The sequence below is a fragment of the Notolabrus celidotus genome, chromosome 12 (genome assembly GCF_009762535.1).
Source record: "Notolabrus celidotus isolate fNotCel1 chromosome 12, fNotCel1.pri, whole genome shotgun sequence".
Classification (NCBI taxonomy): domain Eukaryota; kingdom Metazoa; phylum Chordata; class Actinopteri; order Labriformes; family Labridae; genus Notolabrus; species Notolabrus celidotus.
In genome coordinates, this window is record NC_048283.1 from 10,104,318 (window position 1) to 10,125,483 (window position 21,166).

Genomic DNA, 21,166 nt, shown 5'->3' on the forward strand with positions numbered 1-21,166 from the left:
AAGATGAGTTTTAATGAAAAACGAGTGAGTTATCCTCATTGAACCATGATCTGTAAGAATTAAAGAACACCAATGGACTAAATCTTGATTTAAATGGTTAGTAATGGAGTTAAAAATTAGATTTAAAAAAATGTGTATTTGGATTTTTTGGGGTTCTGACACTTTTGGATAATTGAATGTGCCAAATTGACTCAGGAACATTATTGCTGTTCCAGAGAAACTAACATAACAGGAGGGTTAATATACACCCCATTCAAATACATCCTGTGAAGACTTGCACATAAAAAGAAACATTGCAGAACAAACGACAAGCAAACTCGTCAAAAGTTTTGAAATGAAAACGCCTGTATTGAATGTGAACTGCGAACACTGGCTGTGAGTGCGTTTCAGTTTTGTGGGAGGATGAACCAATCAAACTGGAGGGGGGGGGGGCTATTTTCTTCATAGGACAAAATTAACCAACAGTGCAGAAGTTAATTTTAAATATTCATATTAAATGTAGGATTAAAAACTGTTGTTGTTGCAACTTCTCCCTGATGTGTAAAATTGTGCAACTATTACACAAACTATACTTTTTGTAACAACCGTACCCCCCCCTCTAGCTAATGGTACGTTCCAATGAGGGACCATCCGCACGAGCGAAGCATCAGCTGTGGTGTGCCGGAGAGTGAGAAACTTCCCTCACTCCTCCTCCTCCACTTCTTTCTCTCTCTCTCCCCCAAATTCCCTCAGACACCTTTTTCATTCAACTTCTCTCTGGAGCGACGAAGCCACCACCAGTGCTCCTGTTATCAAGCTGGTACTGGCAGGGTCCTCTTCTTTTTCTTTTGGTATCCTATCCGAGGTCTTAATTTGGATTGTTCCTGCCCGGTTCGTTCAGGACTTCTTTGGGTGCAACTGGAGTGACTCGAGCAAGTTTCTCACCCCTCCGTTTCTGCCTGAGGAATGAGAGGAGTGCCGGAGAGGAAGAGCCGAAACTCGCTTGTTTGAATGAACAAAAGACCAGAAAGCGAGGGTATTACCACCGACATGGAGGAGAATATCCTGCTTGGAGCAACATGTAAGTCTCATTCAGTCTACCTTGGAATTTGCGTCATTTGTCATTCATGTCCTCTGTCACGTTTTAACTAAATGATTTAATACATGGTCTCACGCGTGCTAACTTTATACTTGCCTGCCAGGCTCATTGAAGGGCTAAAAAACCCCTGGTGCAATTAAGGTGAAGCAATAGATAGAGAGAGAGAGAGCGCGTGCACTGGAATAAATGTGTCTGATGAATTATGAATAATCCATTATGTGGTGCGGATGCAGACAAGTCCACAAGTCACAACGCTAATGCAAAATCTTGTTGTTGTCCACAACAGCTTAACACCTAAACCTCAAGCCGGATTTTAATCTGATGACAATAAAAAGATGATTTAACGATTTGCCGGCCCTGGCATTGTGAAAACAAAACAGTGGGGTGATCATCAGCTGACTTCAGACTGCTGTCTCCTGGAAAATATGTTGTCTTTTCCCTTTCACAGTGCTCAGTCAACAGGGTTATGATAACACAATTTGCGCTAGATGAGGTAATCTGACTAGTACCACCCCCCATCCCCCTCCGTATGTTATGTTTAGCTCACTACTAACGTGATGCAGTCCTAGGAGGCGGTGTGCCATCCTCTCCGATCTCCTCTTTGCTGCTGCTGCTGTGCCACAGGATGTTTTCCAAATGCAGTGGAGAGTTTTAGTATGCACAGGTGCAGCCAGGCTCCATATTCCTCTGGTGCATCAATTTTAAAATCGAGGAATCTCAGTCAGGAGCCAAAGTGCATGAGAAAGAGAGAGAGTCCACTTTAGTTACTGCTTTTATGTGCAATTAAAACCCTGTGATCTCGTGATCATGCAGTTCAAGGTGACTGTCCTGTCTGCACACTCACTGCAACATTGCCTGCTGGAAATCCACCAATGTGAAGTTCCAAGACACCCAGCTGTGGTCCAGTCTCATGTTTTAACATTGTACTGACATGTTGCATGATTCTGGAAATAGAAGTGGACACACAATGTGACCTCCTCCTCCTCCTCCTCCTGACAACAAAAAAACTTCCTTCCTGCCGACAGGGGGGCTTCGTGCAGGAAGGTCAGCTTGTTTTGGCGCTGCATCAAGCAGGAGGGGAGGCAATGCTCCACCCTGATCGTGGGAATCTTGACCAGCAGACAGAAGTTTCTTTAAACGGCCATAAAATAACTCTATAAGCACAGAGGGCCTGGCTGCGTATATACCGTGACTCACAGCAGAGGTAGGCTTTTATTTCTTGTGATGCCAGCCAGAGTGTTCCAGATGCTTCACCATCTTACTGAAAGTAACTAAAAGTTGTTTTTCCAGCTGTTTCTCATAAGTCCCAGTCTTATTATCATCAGAGTTCCAACTGGGCCTGTGCATTATTCAAGCTTTAAGGGCAACATTAAAGTGACTCTTGATAAAGACTTGCCAAAAATCTTCAGAAGAAAGATGTGTCCTCATCACACTTACTCTAAATAATGTGTGTCTCCTGTGAAAACACCCTGCTGCAGTCAGGCTGTCTTTTGTGCACAAAGAAACTCACTTGATCTGTCTTGCCTTAAATCTAGTCCTTAAACCAGAACTGTTAAAAGCCTGACCCAGCATGGTGAAAATCTGCCGTCAAGACTTTTTGGAGGAGATCTTCTAATCCCTCTTTTCTCTACGCAGCTTTCTTCTCTCTGTGCTCTCTGTTCTCTCTCTCTTTGACAGTCGTCTCTGTTTAGTCGCCCTCTTTAATCTCTGTACCTGCGAACAGCTAAGCTGTGACCAGCTGAGCTGAAAAGAAACTTTTATTTCCCTTTAAGATCGACCTTTTAAAGCATATTTGCAGGCTTTTCAGATGAAAGTGGCGGCTCATATGTACATCTCTTCACAGAACCCCACAATATAAAAGGTGCAGAAACATTAATGTAGGGCTGGGCGATAATTCGATAACGATAAATATGGTGATATAAAAATGTAATATATTTAAACCAGGCGGCAACCTCCGGTCTCAAACTATGAACCCCATGCGGAAGTGTAATAAACAGCAATTCATTGAGAGTCCGCTTGAGGCTGGCTGCAGAAACACCGGAAACCACATGGACATCAATTCAAAAAAGACGATCTTTGCAGCATTAATAAACATGTTTACAGCCTGGTCCAAAAAACGGCTTCGCTCTATGTAGCTAATCTCTCTATCGGCACACACTGTACGGTGGATGAATGTTTTTCTAACGCGACGGTTCAGAAGTTATTGATATTACAAGTTTTTGCCCAAATAAGGACATGACTGACTTGACTCCCAGACAGGAACACATAGCTGTTGGCTAGGAGGCTCAAACCCCGCCCCTTTACGTCACACTCTGCCTGATTGAGTTCCGCATTCCAATATGGCAGCGTTCAGGAACAGATGAGTGACGTCACGGATACTACGTCCATTAATTATACAGTCTATGATTTAAACCTGTAAATACACCCCCAACCACTTGAAGGGGAAGGGGTGCCAATGAGCCTTAAACACTAGATGCCACCAAACATTAGACCAAAGAAGAAGAATACTTCTTGGCTTTGAACAGCCAATCATACCGCAGGGTGAGAGGTAAGCGGGCCTAAAAGACGTTCGGAGTGGAATGTAAACTCAGCTGAAACGAGCGACAGCGACCTACCAAAGCAGAGTCGTCAGTCTAACATTTTGTTAAATCTGCCTTTAAATTTAGATGAAATAATGATTCAATATTTATCGTGATAATTATTGACATCGACTGATATTAAATATTTTGTCTTGATAACATCATTTTCAATATCGCCCAGCTCTACATTAATGTACTATGTTTCAAGCAGGAAAGAAATGCTGCTTTACTACATCCTAACAGAGGATCAAGAGCCTCAGACTGACAAGGAGAAAGCCTGTGTTGTCCTCGTCCTCTGTGTAATAGGGAGAACCCAGCAGCTTTGACTGTCAGTTCCTGTAATGTCGTGAAGTGGATCAGTCAGCTACACATCTTCAGCTGCAGGAGTTGTTATGTAATCTGGAGACTACGTGCAACCATGTCCCAATTTTTTGGCATGAGAGCTGCTTTGGTGTCTTTGCAAATTAGCAGTGGGCCGAGTCCCAAAGGGGCTCCAGAGACTCTCCGCCTTATAAAGGAGCCGGGGAACAATGGGAACACTCCATTGTTTTTGATCAGGGATGATTGGGAGCAATGCAGGGGTGATGAGTTTGTCATGGTGGGGTTGTTTTATATCCCTTGGGAAATACATTTGAATGCAACAGATCGGGTACATGGAAAACAATGCATGTAATTAACTCACTGATTTATTTGGGAGTGAAATGATATTGCCTTCAGCTTTAAGTACAAATGAGATGTTAGCCTTAAAGTAAGTTTAAATAACAGGCTAACTTGTGCCATTACTTCTTGGAAATGCAAATTAAAATGCTTCAAGGCTCACAAAATCTTTCAAGTATGAAAAAAAGTCTGAATATTTTTGTATCAGAAGCAGAAAATAGTGCCTCATCATTAAATTTTGACCATTCTTCCTGTTTTTAATCTCATTATCTCAATGGTGAACAAAAAGCACCCAACCCCCGTGTGTGCTCCATCCTGCATAATCCATTGAATACATGTGGCTGCAATCACAGATTGCTTTGTCAATCAAATGCCCTTTTTTCCCGGCATGCTTGGCTAAAAGGATTAACTGAGAATGATTATACTTTACCACACTCTTTCACAAGATACCACTTTTCCTATCCCTCTAAAGCCACTTCAGGTGGTGGTGTTGTTGGTGGATGAAACTCAGAGGGGGGTGGGCTTCCCAGTTCCTGCATGTTCAGAGGACTTCAAAGCCTGCTTTAGCACATTTTGTTTGAGGGGACTTCGCTCCGTCTTGATGAAGTCGGGAGAGAGAGAAAGAGTGAAGAACAGAAACATCTGATTCACAAAGCATTGAGTGAAGTCATGCCAGCACTGTGGCGTAGAGGTCTGCTTTTGAATCTGCAGTGCAGTTTTTGGACAGTGAACATTTTTAAGTGGATTTGGCTCCTATGGGCTCAAGTACATTGGGTTTAAAATGCAATGCTTAAAGTAGGTTAACAACTTTGAGGGTGTTCACAATGTATTGGTTTGAGCAGTGTTGAACCATATTCTCTTCATTTTAGTCATAACTTCTGCTTGACAGTGACAAGGCTTCATTTCCTATACTGTCCATACAGTCTGGATTACACACCCCCCTGAAATATCTGTTTTAACCCAGTACCCTCAGCTCAAAATAAAAGGCAGTATAAAGAGAAAAGTTTCAATACATTACTGTGCATTCGTTTTAGATTTTCATAACAACATCCCTATGACTGAAAAACTGGATAAATGCAACTGTTGCTTTATGTCTCCCACTAGGTTTGGAGAGTAAGGAAGTACCTAGTGTCTGATCCCATGGTTTTTCAATCAGAATTTCTGGGTAACAAATATAGTCTAAAGTTAAGAAAACTTAAAAAAGTGCCTATTTTATTTAACACAGTCAAACAGGGTACCAGAATCTGCAGATAAACTATGTAAAATTGATTTAGAAGTTTGGTTAACTATAGCAGAGCTAGCACAACCATCCCTCCATTGCAGGTTAAAGTCCACATGCTTATGCATTGCAATGCCAGTTTAACCAGACACAGTCTGCATGCAGCTTTATCTCCATTTTCTGGATCAGAATACTGCCAAATCTGTGCAATGTGTTGCAGGATGCAGTCTGTTATCTGTGCTTGTTTACATCCCGGTAGTAGAGCATTATAGCATACTGGCTATGCCGTTAACCGTCGCAAGCGGCAGGGGGCTGCACTACGGCTCAAGCACAATGTAAGGCTGTAATTTCAGGCTCATAATAATAATAATAAGAAAATAATTAGGGATGTCATGATCCCAACCTCAACTATAGATCAGGAATGGGGCGTTCTTTAATTGTTCAGTGATCAGCCTTTTAGCCGATTATCTCATCTGATCATCTACGTCCGCTGTCACTGCACACACTGCAGCTGAAGGCGCGAATGTATTTGAACGTTCTGAGTTCGCTTCACTGTGTATACATAATACGAAATCAATACATGGGACATTGATGTAGACCTCCAGCCATGATTTAAAAACAATTTTTTATACTTGTTTTTTTCTGAGTTTTTTTGTTCGGAACACACATGTTTACATACATACGTATTGCGTACACACTTACATATACTTACACACACACAAGAACACAAAAACATTAGGTCATGGTTTGGTCTGTACAAGAAAGCATTTACATTTAGATGAGATACAACACAAAAAGCATACTTGGTCACACATATTTACAATGAATTATTTTCCCTGGCTAAATAAATACACAATTTCTCCCATTGTTTTCCCCCCAGTTCTTTTTGGAGCCGTATCGAAAAGGTAATTTGCTCTAAAAGATGTAGTTGTTTTACAATATTAATAAAGATACCAGCAATAGGGCACTTCCTCTGAAGCCCCTTTCATCTGATTTGAATTTTATTGTAGAACTCACATGTGCACCGCCAGATACAGTACAGAAAAAAGCATATGCTCTACGCACCCTACGGTAACTCTCCAGGGACATATGGTTAAAAAAGGGTGAGAATACAATATACATTAGCATTAGAAACTTTGTGGCTAGTTTGCCATTCTCTATAACGACATGTCACATCGTAGCTAGTGGCATGCAATATTATATACAATGAATAAAATATGCAATGCAAATGAAAATCCGATTGAGATCTGGGGCCAAAAAAGCTGATCGGAGCATCCCTAAAAATAATTGTAAATTTGATAAGTAATAGCGATGCCAACAATGTTTGATTGTTTAATCATCCAAACGTGCCCATCCTTATCTTTCATTAATCTGCATCTAAAGCTCAAAACGTTAGTTGCAGATATTCTGGTGCACTAAATAATACATTCAAACAAAAGACAGGACCAAAGCTATGAAGTGGAAACAGACAGAGACCAGTGGAAGGTGAGACATGCTCTAATGTGACAGAGGTGAGAAAAACTGATTGAACCTTTCCATCTCCCACATAGAGGAGGGATTATGTCAGTGCTGCTCCTCTCTGTAACACCATGATGGTGTAAATCACACTGTCCAGACACTGACCTCTCATGAGGGAGCAGAGATGGATCTCTAACCCAGCACTCTGGAAAGGCAAATAATGTTGAAAGCCTTCCCATTAGCAAGCACTTCGACTGTACAAAGTCTCAGCCTCTCTCTATTTGAAGCAGGGAACGGCTGCTGGAAGTGCTCGATTCCTGCGTCAGGCACAGTTCATGTTCGATTTTTTTTTAGGATATGAGTAACAGACGTAACCTAATTTTCTCAAGACAAAACTTGGTGTTTATTCTCAAAACATGGATTAAGGGAGGATTACGGTTGTGCTTGTCTACCCTTGAACCACCTCCAGCCAGCTCAAACCATGAAGGAGCTCAAAAACAACAAAGACTGATTGTGTGGCCTCACCTTTAACAGCTGGGACAATTAATCAAAAAGCTCATTCTTTTCTTTTGGCACAGCGATGATGACCAAAGTAACTCACCCTCTCTCCATAACCCCTTATTATATATCATTAAAATTATAGGTTGCTACAGTTTTGGTACATTAGCTCTTTAAAATTGATCAAAGATGCGGGTTGCTTCACATTTCGCCTGATGAATTCGTCTGAGTTTGAAGAATGACTGTAAGATGTATAACCTGTCTTCACCTCCCCAGCTCCTTTAGTCTTATCCTCATAACAAGACTCTTTGATATAGAATACAGTTGATCATTCAGAGAGCTGGGGCATGTCATGGACCACCTGTGAGGACTTTTAGCTGAGGGAGTAAAAAGCAGGTCATAGAAAGAGCTCTGAAGATTTTGGTGATCAGAGGAGGCAGTGAGGTGGTAACATAATGTGTCACTGTGCTTACTTTCAGTATCTTTGACGATCCTCTTACCTTTAGAGAGCCAGGGTAGCTATCAACATCTGGCCATGTCTGACTTCTTATCTAAATCTTGGAACAACTGAATTACTGTTCCTTTAAGATAAACATCTGGGCTGCAGAGTACGTTTCAGCTTCATAACTGTTGCAACATGAGCATTCACAATAAAGCCTTTGTAAAAGTCTGGATTTATGACAGTAAAGAAGAAAACTAACATGTCAGATGGAAGCTTGGGCTGTTTTTGAAACCATCCACTATACTAACAGTACGTACTGATTTAGCTAAAAGTCAGTATGTAGTAAGTAGTATGTGAGTTGCTGTCGCATGTTCGTAGTGTTATCACTGTACTTTATTCTGGTTTTACACGCCTTACATATGGAGTAGGTTTTGTCAATGCCCTTTCCATTTTAATGTTCATAAAAACCGAAATGTTTCCAAACGCTAGCTTTTAAGCCTGATGAGTGACTCCCCGCGCTCAGTAACTGTAGCCAAAGTGTTAGCTGCCGCCATTTTCCCCTGGTCCGTTCCTTCAGGTGTCCGGGCAGCATGCGTGACTTTCACTTTTGTTCCTCCAGCAGTGGTTGTGTTCCTGTCATTTATTTAATTTGAAAAATAATAGTTTTTGAACATTTATGAATCGTAATTGAATCGTCACGTGTCGCATCACGGTGAATCTAGCAATCGATGTGTAGGCACACCCCTAGTTTAAGGTGATGTGAAAGTTATTAAATTCCATATAAACCACTTCTTAACTTTTTAAATTATAATCAGATGCTAAAGAAGCAGTTTCCCTATGAGCTTCGCCATATTTTACTTCCGCTTTCTGAAACTGGAAATCCAGTGACGCTTGGGCCAGCATCCTGCAAAACAGATCAAATAGAACAGTCATACCACATACTACCTTCAAACCCAGTATGCAGTACGTTCTGCATACTGCATTCATGGGTAGTATGTAGCAGGTGATTTTGAAAACAGCCATGCTTTCCTGACATCTTGATGCAGTATGAAGCTAAAGCTAGCTTAGCTGCCCTCAGATTTATTGCAGCAAAGTTAAAAGAAAAATGCTAGTTGAATTTATTTTGGTTTCAGGAGAGGAGCGCCATATTGCAAAGACAGGTACCATTTAAACATGAAGAACAGCAGATAGCAATACTGAGCAATGTAATTCAGTCCCTCCAGGAAGTTGCGATTCGCAATCACAACGATCAACCCAAATTCAACCAATCAGCGCAATTTCTGTGCGGTCTTGCAATTTTATACAATCACTGCAACTTTCCCGCAAATTTGACCAATCACCTTAACCTCTGCCCCTGTGCGTCACTGTTTTTGTCATCAGTTTCACTTCCTTGTTAGCAGTTGACAAGATGAAGACTTGTCCGACGCGAAGAAAAAAAACACATTTACAATCACAAAAGAAAAAACCTGCGAAATCCTGGAGGGACTGGTAATCCCACATTGCATTACTCTTCATATTTTGCAGGCCTTAGTATTGGAAAGTGAAGGCAGATTTATGGAGTATGCTCAGTGCACAGAGGCGATTCTTTCATTTGCTTTAGACAAAAAATATTACAAAAATTGATCTAAGTTTAAATACCATACAGTCAAAATTAGAAGGATATAATCTTGGGGGAATTTCTGTTCTTGGATGCAGCACATCTGTGTTGTCAGAAAGTGATGGCATGCCAAAGAAGTATGCTGTTCTCACCACAAACCCCCTCCCTAAAGAGGCCCTGCACATGTGTGAGTACACATGTGGCATTTGCAAAGCATCTGCTCCTCCTAACCTCTTTCTGTCTTTCAGTCTGTCCACTGAACACGGCTCATGATGCAGTGCTGCAGCCTGAATTTATGGTCAGTCAGCTGTGCAGCACTTCTCCTTGAGAGATGACAGGAAGGACAAGGGAAGGGAAGTCTTGATGTGGACTGAGTCGCTTTTTCCCTGCAACACCTCCACCGGGTCTGAAAATATCCCAGACGGGCTGCACTGTGCACGCCTGACCGCTCTAGTCACCAGACCTTTGGGCTAATATTAGACTCAGCTAAAGGGCACAATTCTTATACTGTAAACACATGTTGGGCTACTTGGCTGGTGCACCACATGCCATCTAGAGCTGTTGTTGAACCAATCCTCACTGTTACTTCAGCCATTGTGCATGCTTCTTTTGAAAATGTTATCATCCATAGATGTCTTGTAAGGATTGGGACTTACCCGTTATCATGAAACCCCTATTTCAGCAGAAAAGTCCTGTTTTTATTTGCAGACAGAATCCTCCATAACGATGACTGCTGGGTGTAATTGTATGTTAAAAAGGCACGAGATTACTGCCTTCACTGTACTTTTGCCTGAGGTAATGTTTACAAAAACAACCATTTGGAAAAGATGACAAACAACAACTCAGTGCACTACGCCAGACAAGGACACACACAGTCCTCTGCAGCCCTCTCCAAATGTCAACAACGCTGTCCTGATGAAAAATGAGTCTGGTTATATGGCCTGAATCACTCGAAACTCTGTACTTACTTACACTCGGTCATCTTGATATTTAAAATACAAAAAACACAGTCTGAGTTTACCTCTTCTCTCGTGCCACGTAGCAACTCATCAGGAACCACTGGAAATCTCTGCCTTGCTGGTTTTCAAATCTCTGTCAAGAAGTAAAGAACAACTACTACTATCTGTTTCACCACTATCATCTCTCTCTCTTTCCCTGCATCTCCGTCTATCCCTCTTTCCAACCCGAACACGGTTGAGGCTGATGGCTGTCTAGCATGAGTATGGTCCTGCTCAAGGTTTCTGCCTGTTAGAAGGAAGTTTGTCCTTGCAGCTGTAACTTGCTAGATGCTGCAAAGTGCTCTACTCATGGTGAATTAAGACATGAGTCCTGTCTGTAAGATGGGACTGGATCTAATCCTGTCTTGATGTTGGGTCTTTGTTAACAATATAACATGGAGTACGGTCTAGATCTGCTGTTTGTAAAGTGTCTTGGGATAACATTTGTTGTGATTTGGCGTGATATAAATAAAGATTGATTGATTGATTGTGGTCCAGACAATCTGACTCTCCCAGATATTGGGGACATGCATACTAAATTGGTGAAGTTCCCTCCAAAACTGGCACAAATGGACTGAATCCTTTTCAGACTGAAGTTGTGACAGGCGGTGTGAAAACCCGGTCACCAAGGCCAGCAGGATCTAGATCACACCCTCACTTCCCAACCCCCAAAGAGTTTACAGAGCCCGTTACCAGGAGCAACGGGATGGCATGTGGATGTACTGCTTCTTCCTCTGAATGGCAGCTTGTGCGACGTCTGATTTCGCTGAGAACATCTATAGAGTTTGGCAGCCCTTGACACTCTCCCCCCTACATCCGATTGGACTGATGAGGTCACTTATCCATTTCTGCTGAAGCTCATTGGTGGCAGCAGCTTCTGCAGAGACCCCCAGAGAGCTGCTTGTTTTCTCATAAGCTATTCCTCAAATGAGCAAAGTCGCTTCGGTGCATGGAACAGTGCAGCGAGAGCAGCAGCAGCTAAATGGGAGGAATAGTTCCGAGACAGGCCAGGTGATGGGATGAAAGCTGTTGGAGTAACTGACGGAGAAACATCAGTATTCAGTGACCAGCCTATAACAGCTGTCTCTTGTCTTCAGCTTTCTAGATCAGTCTGCAGAAACTTTCATCATTACAAGACGGACATTAGCTGAAACTTGATGAGGTGTTTCATCAGTTTGCATCAGATTTATTTGACCTACTTTTATTCGAGCATGTGGATTGAGAGCTTCAACAAGTTTGATGATTTTGTTTCACTCATTTTCCAGCCTTGAGATGAAAATAATTGCCTCTATTTTCACTCCCAAGATAGCGGAATTTTAAGGTTTTCACGATAGACTGTATAAATAATGGACGTAGTATCCGTGACGTCATCCATCTGTTTCTGAAGTGCTGTTTTGAAGCCAATCGTTGACGGCAGCCATATTGGAAATGCTGAAGTCAACCTAACTGCTGTTGAGTCAGTGTGAGGCGAGCTTTGAGCCAACAGCTACAGTGTTCTGTCAATCAAATCAGATGTGCCTCTCATAATGGAAGACTCGTAATGTTAATATCTTTGAAATTACAGCATTATGAAAAAATTCACCGCCCGTACAGTGTGTGCCGATCGATGAGCTATCCAGACTACACTCATTTTTTGTACAAGTGAAATACCAGACCGGGCACTAGTGGCCTAGCGGTCTAAGCGCCCCACATACAGAGGCTACAGTCCTTGTTGCAGGGGTCGCTGGTTCAATTCCTGGCCGCGACCATTTCCTGCATGTCTTCCCCTGCTCTCCACTCCCCACATTTCTTGTCTCTCTTCAGCTGTCCTGTCGAATACAGGTAAAAAAGCCCCCACAAATATAGCTTTAAAGTACCAGACGATCTTTCTGCTGTAAAGATCGTCTTTTTTGAATTTGTGTGGATGTGGTTTCAGGTACTTCTGGAGCCAGGCTCAAGCGGACACCCAAGGGAACTGCAGTTTTTAACACTTCTGCATTGGGTTCAACTCTCGAGGTTGGAGGTTGCCGCTTGGTTTTGACCTGTTGCTCGATTAAAGCAAGACCATCCATTGGGATTGAAAACAGTTTTTAGAACTTAAAATGTTAAATTTATGGTAATTTTATAATTAGAAAAAGTTGTCGGATGGATAAAAGAAAATTAAAAGTTCTTATTTTGGCGTTTTTCAATCAGGTCTTGATTTTTCAGTAGTATCACGATCACACTTCACATAAAATCAACCAATAGCATCTTCAGCTGCAACAATTTGACGTCATTGTTCATTAGAAATCTTCTTTTTTTAGAAAGTTTCAACAAGAGCTTTATACTCGTATTAGCTTATATCATTATTCGCACCTGAAAACTAACTTCAAATTTCTTATGTAATAGATATGATCTGGAATTAAAGTTCTCATGAGCTGATAAAGTGCGCTTTGTGTGCAGATAAATGATGTTTATCTCAACCTCCATTTAAAATTGCAGCCCTTAGTTGCAAGCACTTGTAATGAAAACTTTGGTCCCAAAACACACTCACACACACACAGAGACACACACAGGGCCTGCTTTGGCATGGAGTCAGTGCTTGTTGTTTACACTGCGCTTCCTGTGTGTCTGGGCCCCCTTTGCCCCTCTTACATCACCCCTATTCGGTGCTGGAGGGACACAACAGGGTGAAGGGGCGACGGGTTAGGGGGGTAAGCGATGAGGTAGTTCATTAGTCCCCTGGCCCGTCACAAATGAGATGCAGATCCTTTCTCCCTGTGTTTCACGAGTTCCTGCTTTCTTTATTATTCCGGGTTGCCGCCCTTTTCCTTTCCCAATCTTTAGATTTCACACTCCGGGTCTGTTTCCTCGCCTGTTCCCATTTTTAAAGGGAATGTGCTGCTTTCTCAACTTGTTTACCAAGTATCTGCAAAGTTTAAGACTTTGCAACTCCTATGTGTCAAATTTTAAAACTTCAGTTATTCCAGACAGTTGTCTGACGGTGCAGCTTCTCCTCTTCTTGTCTGTTCAGATGGAGACAGAGAAGGTTGTGTTTGGTCTCATACATATTTCATGCCTTGTCTTATATATTTACTCTGCACAGTGTCTTGAAGAGACAGCGGCTGTGCTCTGGATGTTGTGTTGAGAATGAGCAGCTCTTGTGAGTTGTAATCACTTTAACTGATCACTATCATACAACCCAGATCATTGTACAACTTCTCATGCCTCCTTTGTGTCTGTTCAACACGTGGAATGTCTGCTTGTTTGAGTATCAGCCAGTTTTATGTTGCTGTTGCTTTTTCAGTCGACTGAAAGCATCCCTCCCTGATCTGTCGATAAGCAAACACAGTCCTCAGAATGTGCTGTCATACTTTGCTGATGCTGTCATGCAGTGAGTCATGTGTTTGGCAGCACAGTTGAAGACACAGGCTTTTCTTACCATAATTCACGGGTCCCAAATATGAAGAAAATTGCAGTCTCCCCTCAGAGCCTATAGACTGTATAGATGCTGAAAACCGTCACACTCTTCCATGGCCCTTAAATATCCTGCCTCTGCTTCCTTATGTGTGTTTTATCATTGCATTCTTTATGCATAATCATAAATATTTATTCTCTGCTTGTACAAAGAATTACATTTGAAGTGCTCTTGTGCACCGCAGATTTGGCTGCTGACTGTAAAAGTCTAATGAGTTGGAAGTGAGGGTGCACTGCATGAAAAAGCAGACTTTGCACTGAGGGTATTTATAAACTATGCTAACAAAGTAATATGCTGTGAAATTGGATTTCTGCTAAATCACATTTTGTGTGGCCGTCATTAACAGTTGTCCCAGTTTTAGCTTGGCTCCTTGCTCACAACGTCATCAGCCAATCTGTAAAGCACTAAATTCCTTTGTGATTGCACTTTGGGAGCAAATGCTTAATGAGCTTTGCAGAGCCTGTGCTACATTTCCCCAAACCAACACCCCAAGTTGCACATATTTTATCCAACCTAACTTGCCTGCACGGAAAAATGGCACACAGTCTGCACTAATTACCTGCTGATTCCCAACCTGCTGCTCTGCTGCCTCACTGTGCTCATGCATGCATGCATGCAAACACCTCTGCAGGGGTTCCTTTAGCGTTTATGCTGACTTTTACAGATATTTTATTCTATTGTAGTTTTTTTTTGGCATGCTAATAGCTTCAGCTGAAGCCTCAGGCTTTGTTTGACACCAGCAGCATGAGAGGCCCCATAGCTGTGGTGCAAGGTGACGGTGTGATGTTCTGCAAGTGATCACGCACAGCATGCTGCAGATTCCTGAACCTCCTCTGACCCAGTTTAAAGGGTCATATTCTAAAGCTGTTGAATATCTGCTTGTGGGAGGTGAAAAACAAAGCAACCACGCCATGACATCATTGCCTTTATGTGCTCTAAAGACTGATTTATTACTTAATAGTATCTTTTAAAGACTTAGTAAGAGATAGATCCAATTACATGCAGATACAAGAGGCAGTAATACCTGAAGAAGTCTATTCCATTGGATTATCATAAAGTACTTGTTAAAATGTGCATCACAAAGGCAGCTAAATCAATCCAAGAAGTTATAAAGTCATCAGGTTATGGAAGAAAAACGATAGTTTATGGGGTCTGCAAAATATTGGTAATAAAATAGAATAAATCAGTACATTCATGAAGAAAAAAAACCATAAAATAAGAAAAGGTTCTCAAATAGAAGTCTTATTCTAAGAGAATATTTAGCTTATTATCCAATTTTGTTAATTCAGGCTGATGGAGAAATGATCCCATACATATTGTGAACATAGTCCATAACATTATCGTTACGCAACCTACCTGTCATCATGCCTTGGTTCTTGCAATGACGTAATATCAGTGTATCTCAGTATGTGATTTCAAATTGCATTATGGTGTTGCAGAAGCACATGAGCTAATCACCCAGCTGGAGCTTCACACACTTGGACATGCACATACACATGTATGGTGTGGTTCCACCCTGCCTGCTCCGCCAGCTCACAGTGATCCTGTCTCCGCACTGTAACGACTCTGCAACTACCTCTGATGCTGGCACAGTGGTGGAATGACTTGATTCTGCCATCATGTCCATATGACATTTATACTCAGAGTGAGACTTAACAGGGGAGTAAATAATAAATATACAGGCCCCTAGTGTTTATGAAGCTGATCAAAACCCAGTCCATCAGCCCTCTGAAAGTGCTGTTCTTTCACACAGCACCTTTAAATTGAATGGGATGCTATTATGATGGGAAAACGCTGACCCAATGTCCTGTGTATTCTCCCTTGCCATCCAATAATAAGCTCCACCAAAGTGATTTTCCATGTTCAGACTCAGTGGAGACTGGAGCGTCTTGGAGGAAGTTGGTGAACATTGATTTATATGACAATGAATAATGTACGTGATGTCACATGTGGGGGGGGGGGGGTCTAATGGCTTGTGGCTGGACTTGTCCCTTGGGTGCAGAACCTTTGGAAGCTGGAGTGTAAATACTGTTAGGAGGCAGTGACTCTCTGAGGCTACTACTGCTCTATAGATAGACCCCTTCTGTTGAATAACACCAGTTACAAAATGAGGTTTCCATGTTCTAATGATTTGTGCTGATTAAAACATTGCTCGGAAGAACATAATTACAACACATTTACCTTGGTAAATTGATTAGCTTGGTTCAAGTCTTATTTGTTTTTGACAACAGAGAGGAGACAGAGTCCATGGATTGCTGAACAGATTGTGTCATTGCATCGAGAACATCTGTGTAAATATTACTTAAGCATTCTCCTCAGAATGTGTCCCAGTTCTGTTGTTTGATCGTTGTCTGATAACGCTCACTGGGCAAACAGTTTTCTAAAGTTGTACCCATCACTATGTCAGACCAGGACAGACACAAGTGCAGGAATCAGAGTCACTAAACTTTGACTTTATCTGGTTACGGGAAAGTCAGTGGTGTAGAGCAGCATGCGTTATTTGCTTGCAGTCTATTTTCTTGCTGCCATTGATAGTGCACATCTGGTACCTATAGTTAATAAGTACACAGGAACCAACCTTTGTAAAACATTTCTTTATCGTGCTTCTAAGGTTGAAAATCTGATAGAGTACCTTTGAAATATGCATTTGAAATAAGTTGTGATAGTAACTTATTTCACACATAAAATAACTTATTCAACACAGCTAAACATGATGTCAAATTAGTTTGTTAGTGGTGTCAAAAGTTAGCAGAGCTAGCACCACCAGCTCTCAGTCATCCTTGCAGGTAACATTCACATGCCTATGCTGGTTTGTTATCATAGACTGTATAATCAATGGACGTAGTATCCGTGACGTCATCCATCTCTTTCTGAAGCGCCGTTTTGAAGCCGATCATCGTCGGGAATCATATTTGATATGCTGAACTCGACCTTCTGCCAAGCTAGTGTGAGGTAAAGAGAATGGCTTTGAGCTAGGGATGGAATATTATTTTCGAATATTCGAAAAATTTGTTCACTTTGTAAAAATTGAACAGTTACTTAGAATATTAATTAATTTTAAAAGTACAATTTTTCATCGTTTTTACCGGCGCCTGGTTGTAATACTGTATTCCCGCCAGACAGTGGCTAAAGAGCGTCTTAAAACTGTTTGCAATCCGCATTAGCAAACAGAAGAAGAAGAATGCTAACTGCATTACATAGCAAAAGAAGAAGAACATATTAACGACAGTCACGACTATTATTATTATTCGAATAATCGTTGAATAGATGCTTGTGATTATGGAATAATATTTTGGCTTGAAATACCCATCCCTACTTTGAGCCTCCTTGCCAACAGCTACAATGTTTCCGCCTGTCAATCAAGTCAGCTGTGCCTCAAGTAATGGAAACTGTAGTGTTATGATAACATACCCCCTGTACAGTGTGTGTCGATCAAGAAATTAGCTGTTCAAACTAAACACATTTTTTTGTAGCAGGCTGTAAACATGTTTGTTTCTGCTTTAAAGATCGGCTTTTTTAAATTGTTGTGTATGTGGTTTCTGGTACTTCTGGATCCAGCCTCAAGCGGACACTCGAGGAACTGCAGTTTTCAACACTTGTTTGTTATCCTCCAGTTGAGTTCTTATCAGCCAGTTTAACCAGAAACATTGTCCATTGTCTAGATTAAAATATTGCCATACCGTGCCGCGCTATGAGATACCATCTGTCATCTGAGTCTGTTTACATCCAGGTAGTAGAGGCTTATAGCAATATGCATTCACTTAACTGAGCAGCAGCTCCAGCACGGTCCACAAAGCTGGCGTTCCTACAGCTTTGACCCAACATTTGAAGAGAATGTTGGGTCTAGAATAATAAGAAATATAAATTATTAATTTAACTCACAAGCAATTCTGCTTCCAACTTTTTCCCTGCAAGATTCTATTTCCAATCATGTCTTCAGCCTTACTCTCTGTTCTCCCTGTAGTCTGGTAGTGCAGACACTCAGTGCCGAGTCGCTGCATCAATCAGCCCTTGTTTCAGTCTCTTGCTGTGCAGTAGCAGTCCTCTCCCTCAGCTCTCATCCCATTTTCCTTCAGAGAGCTTCAGGTTTCATTGGTATGCATTGTCAGTGCCACCAACATACCAGAGTGTGTTACATTCTCGTTCTTTTTGTCACTGACAGTCTAGATCAGAGCGATTGTCTGACCGTCGCCCACCAGCCTTGTCCGCCAGACAGTTCTTTGTGCCGCCCGTTCTCAGGTGTATTGGGAACTTTCAAAGAATATGAAGTTACACAATACACTCGTCTGTTGAAGCTGCTTCTACTATCAAATTTGGTGTCCTATAGCTGTCATATCTGCCCTGTGGGAAAAGGGTGTAAAACGATAAACTCACAGCCGTATGTTGTGTGACTCAGCACCTTACAGTCACGTTGGAACACCTGTGGTCGTGTGCCGCATCATTTGGTTGATCATTTCAGATTAGGTATAACATCAAGTATTCTGTCTTCTCATAGATCAATAGTGGATTATAAACCAGGAGCATTCTATTTTAGTGGGTTTAGTCATGTTTAAATGAAGTTGTTTGCAACCCACGGATGCTGTGTTTTCATGTGGCTTTGCATTTCCTTTTCTGCAGTAGACAATTTTATTTTTAATCTCTCCTCCGCTGAATAAATTACTGGCTCCAGCACTTAGCTCGTTCCCACAAAGATGCATTTTGTCACTAAATTGGACTGAACCCATTCCAGCGTTCATCTTCTCCTCTCAGTTTATCCAACTGCCATTCCCACTCCCTCCCTCCTCCTCCTTCCTCCTCTCCTCTCCTCTCCTCTCCTCTCCTCTCCTCTCCTCTCCTCTCCTCTCCTCTCCTCTCCTCTCCTCTTGCTGTCATTGCGATGTTTTGGCCACTGTCTCGTTGCCATGCAGAGACCACAACAATGGCCGCTCTCTGTCAGAGCAGATCACCGCCCGGGGAATGCTTATTTGATAGTGGCATGCTTCGACAGGGGAAACACAATGTCTTGTCTACCAGATGAAGTCTTTCATGGACTCAAACTGCTGTTTTCTGCGGCTGTCGGGCTCTGTCCAACTCAGGGTCATCAGCCCCCTGATTTCAATTCCCAGAGAGATGATATAGGCTCTCAATGTGCGTAGCTGAGCATAGATGGGCCTTCACTGTATGCTTCTAAACACCTGTAGAAGTATGAATTTGACTTATTTATCTGGTTGAAAGCTAGAGCTGGGCGATATTAAAGAAGATGCTGTCATGTTAAAAATCAAATCATTATTTCATTAAAATTCAAAGGCAGATTTTTGGTCCTGAGTGAAAGTTGAAGATACCAGACAGTTTGTTAGCTTGTATCTGGATTTAGTTCTCTGATAAACTTCTTGAATCCCTAAGCAGGTCTTTTTTTGTAAAGGCGGGTACACACTACAGGATAACCGGGCTGATTTTTGTCCCGATGATCAAAGCCAGCAAAGGCCAGCTTGTCTGATGTTCTCAAACGACATCGTGTGTGATTTTCCTGTGGTGTGGGGTGTGTTAAGAGTGATTTTGTACGGTCCGAGACGCTTGGAAGGCCAAGGAGAGATCGTAAATAATGAGCATGTTTAATAATGTGACTAGAAATCCTGTAGTGTGTGGGATGCTCCAAGAGGAGCCGAGCACGCACAGTGTGTAATGTCACGTGTACCTGAGCTAAAGCCAATCAAGACGCGAGCTGACTCAGCTGACTGATGGAAGAGGAAGCATCTAGCACACAGCCCTGCTCTCCAAGCTATCTGTAATACTTGGGACAATTTTTACTCACCTCCAACTCGCGCTGTAATGCATACAGCCCACATTCCCGCCGTCTCCATGACTTTTTACATAATCGTTTTTCTTTTTTGTGTGTGTTTTCGGAAAATAAGAGGCAGAAAACAATCATCATTGCTTCTTCCTGTTCGTCCGCCATGTTTGTTTACACCAAAGTCACGTTTTACTACGTGAGATTTGGAATATTGAGCGTGAAGAACCTGATACTCTGCTGAAGAATCGGTTAGTGTGTGGTCGCCGTGGTGCACACCACACACTATAAGATCAGAAGAGAGAGATCTTGTGCGATCTGTCTTTTGTTGTCATCGAGTGTGTGGTCTCTAAATGTGTGAAGGTTTGAAGAATCCTGTAATGTGTGCCAGAAATTAGATGAGATTTTTGTGAAGTTTTAGTTGGTAGATTCTTAGTTTTCTCAGGTTGAGATAATATGATAGAAAATCTGATTTATTTACCCACATCCTGAAAGTGTATGTAATGAAGTGTATTAAGTTTATATTTAAAGCAGAGTCAACGCAGTGTTCGACTAACGACTCTAATTTGAGCTGGTGGGTTGTGAGTTTTCTTCTGTGTTGCTGTAGCTCGTTTCAGCTGTGTTTACATTCCGCTTCGAACGTCTTTAAGCCCCGCCTACCTCTCACATGCAACATGATTTGCTGTTCAATGTCTTCTTCTTCTTCCGTCTAATGTTGTTTGGTGGCAACTAGTGTTTAGGAAACATTAGCGTCCCCTCCCTGTCCAGTGGTTGAGGGGTGTTAATACAGGTTTAAATATTCAAATCAAATTTATATCAAAGATTTGTTATATCGAATTATCGCCCAGCCCTACTGGAAGCTACCCATGCAAATCTTTGACCAGCCTTACGCCTCCCTGGTCAAATAATACTCTTAATTTTGCTCAGAAGGGAGGCAAACAAGTCACATGGCATGTCTTTTTGGAGATTTTTATAGAGTGGGAATCATAATACAAAGTTACACAGTCTATAGAAAGCTATAATCACATCTCTTTGAGGCTGCACAGCTTTGGTCTCGCTGCTCATCACTGCTCTTCTTTGCAAACTCTTGAACAACAGCGTTTGCAGAGTAAATCTGTAGTGCATTCACTGTCCCAGAGTGACGGCCCCCTACTGTTTGTGTAGTTTTTAGCCAAAGTCTGAATAATTTACAGCATGTTGCCCCAGTGTTTACCTCCAGAGACTATGCAGAAGAGTCTGTCCTCCAACACGGGTTCCACAGACAGCGCAGGGGTACAGTGCTGAGTGGACAAAGCCAAGTGTCCCCTCCCATGAGGGTCTTTGTTTGGCCGTCAAAGCCCGGGCAAACTAATGTTTGAGCAGGAGATTCAAGTGCAGCAGCCTGCCAAATGTGAGTCATGGTGCTGTGAGTGAAGCCGCCGTCCCAACAAACCAGAA

General features: G+C 42.0%; 1 protein-coding gene across 1 annotated transcript in view; it reads left to right on the forward strand.

The window, feature by feature from the left end:
* Positions 1-638: 638 nt before the first annotated feature.
* Positions 639-21,166, forward strand: part of map7d1a (MAP7 domain containing 1a) — a 51,561-nt gene continuing 31,033 nt past the window's right edge. Inside the window, 1 exon segment of the mRNA XM_034698339.1 lies at positions 639-1,060. Within this exon segment, the coding sequence (XP_034554230.1) occupies positions 991-1,060 (70 nt within the window). The 5' untranslated portion in view covers positions 639-990.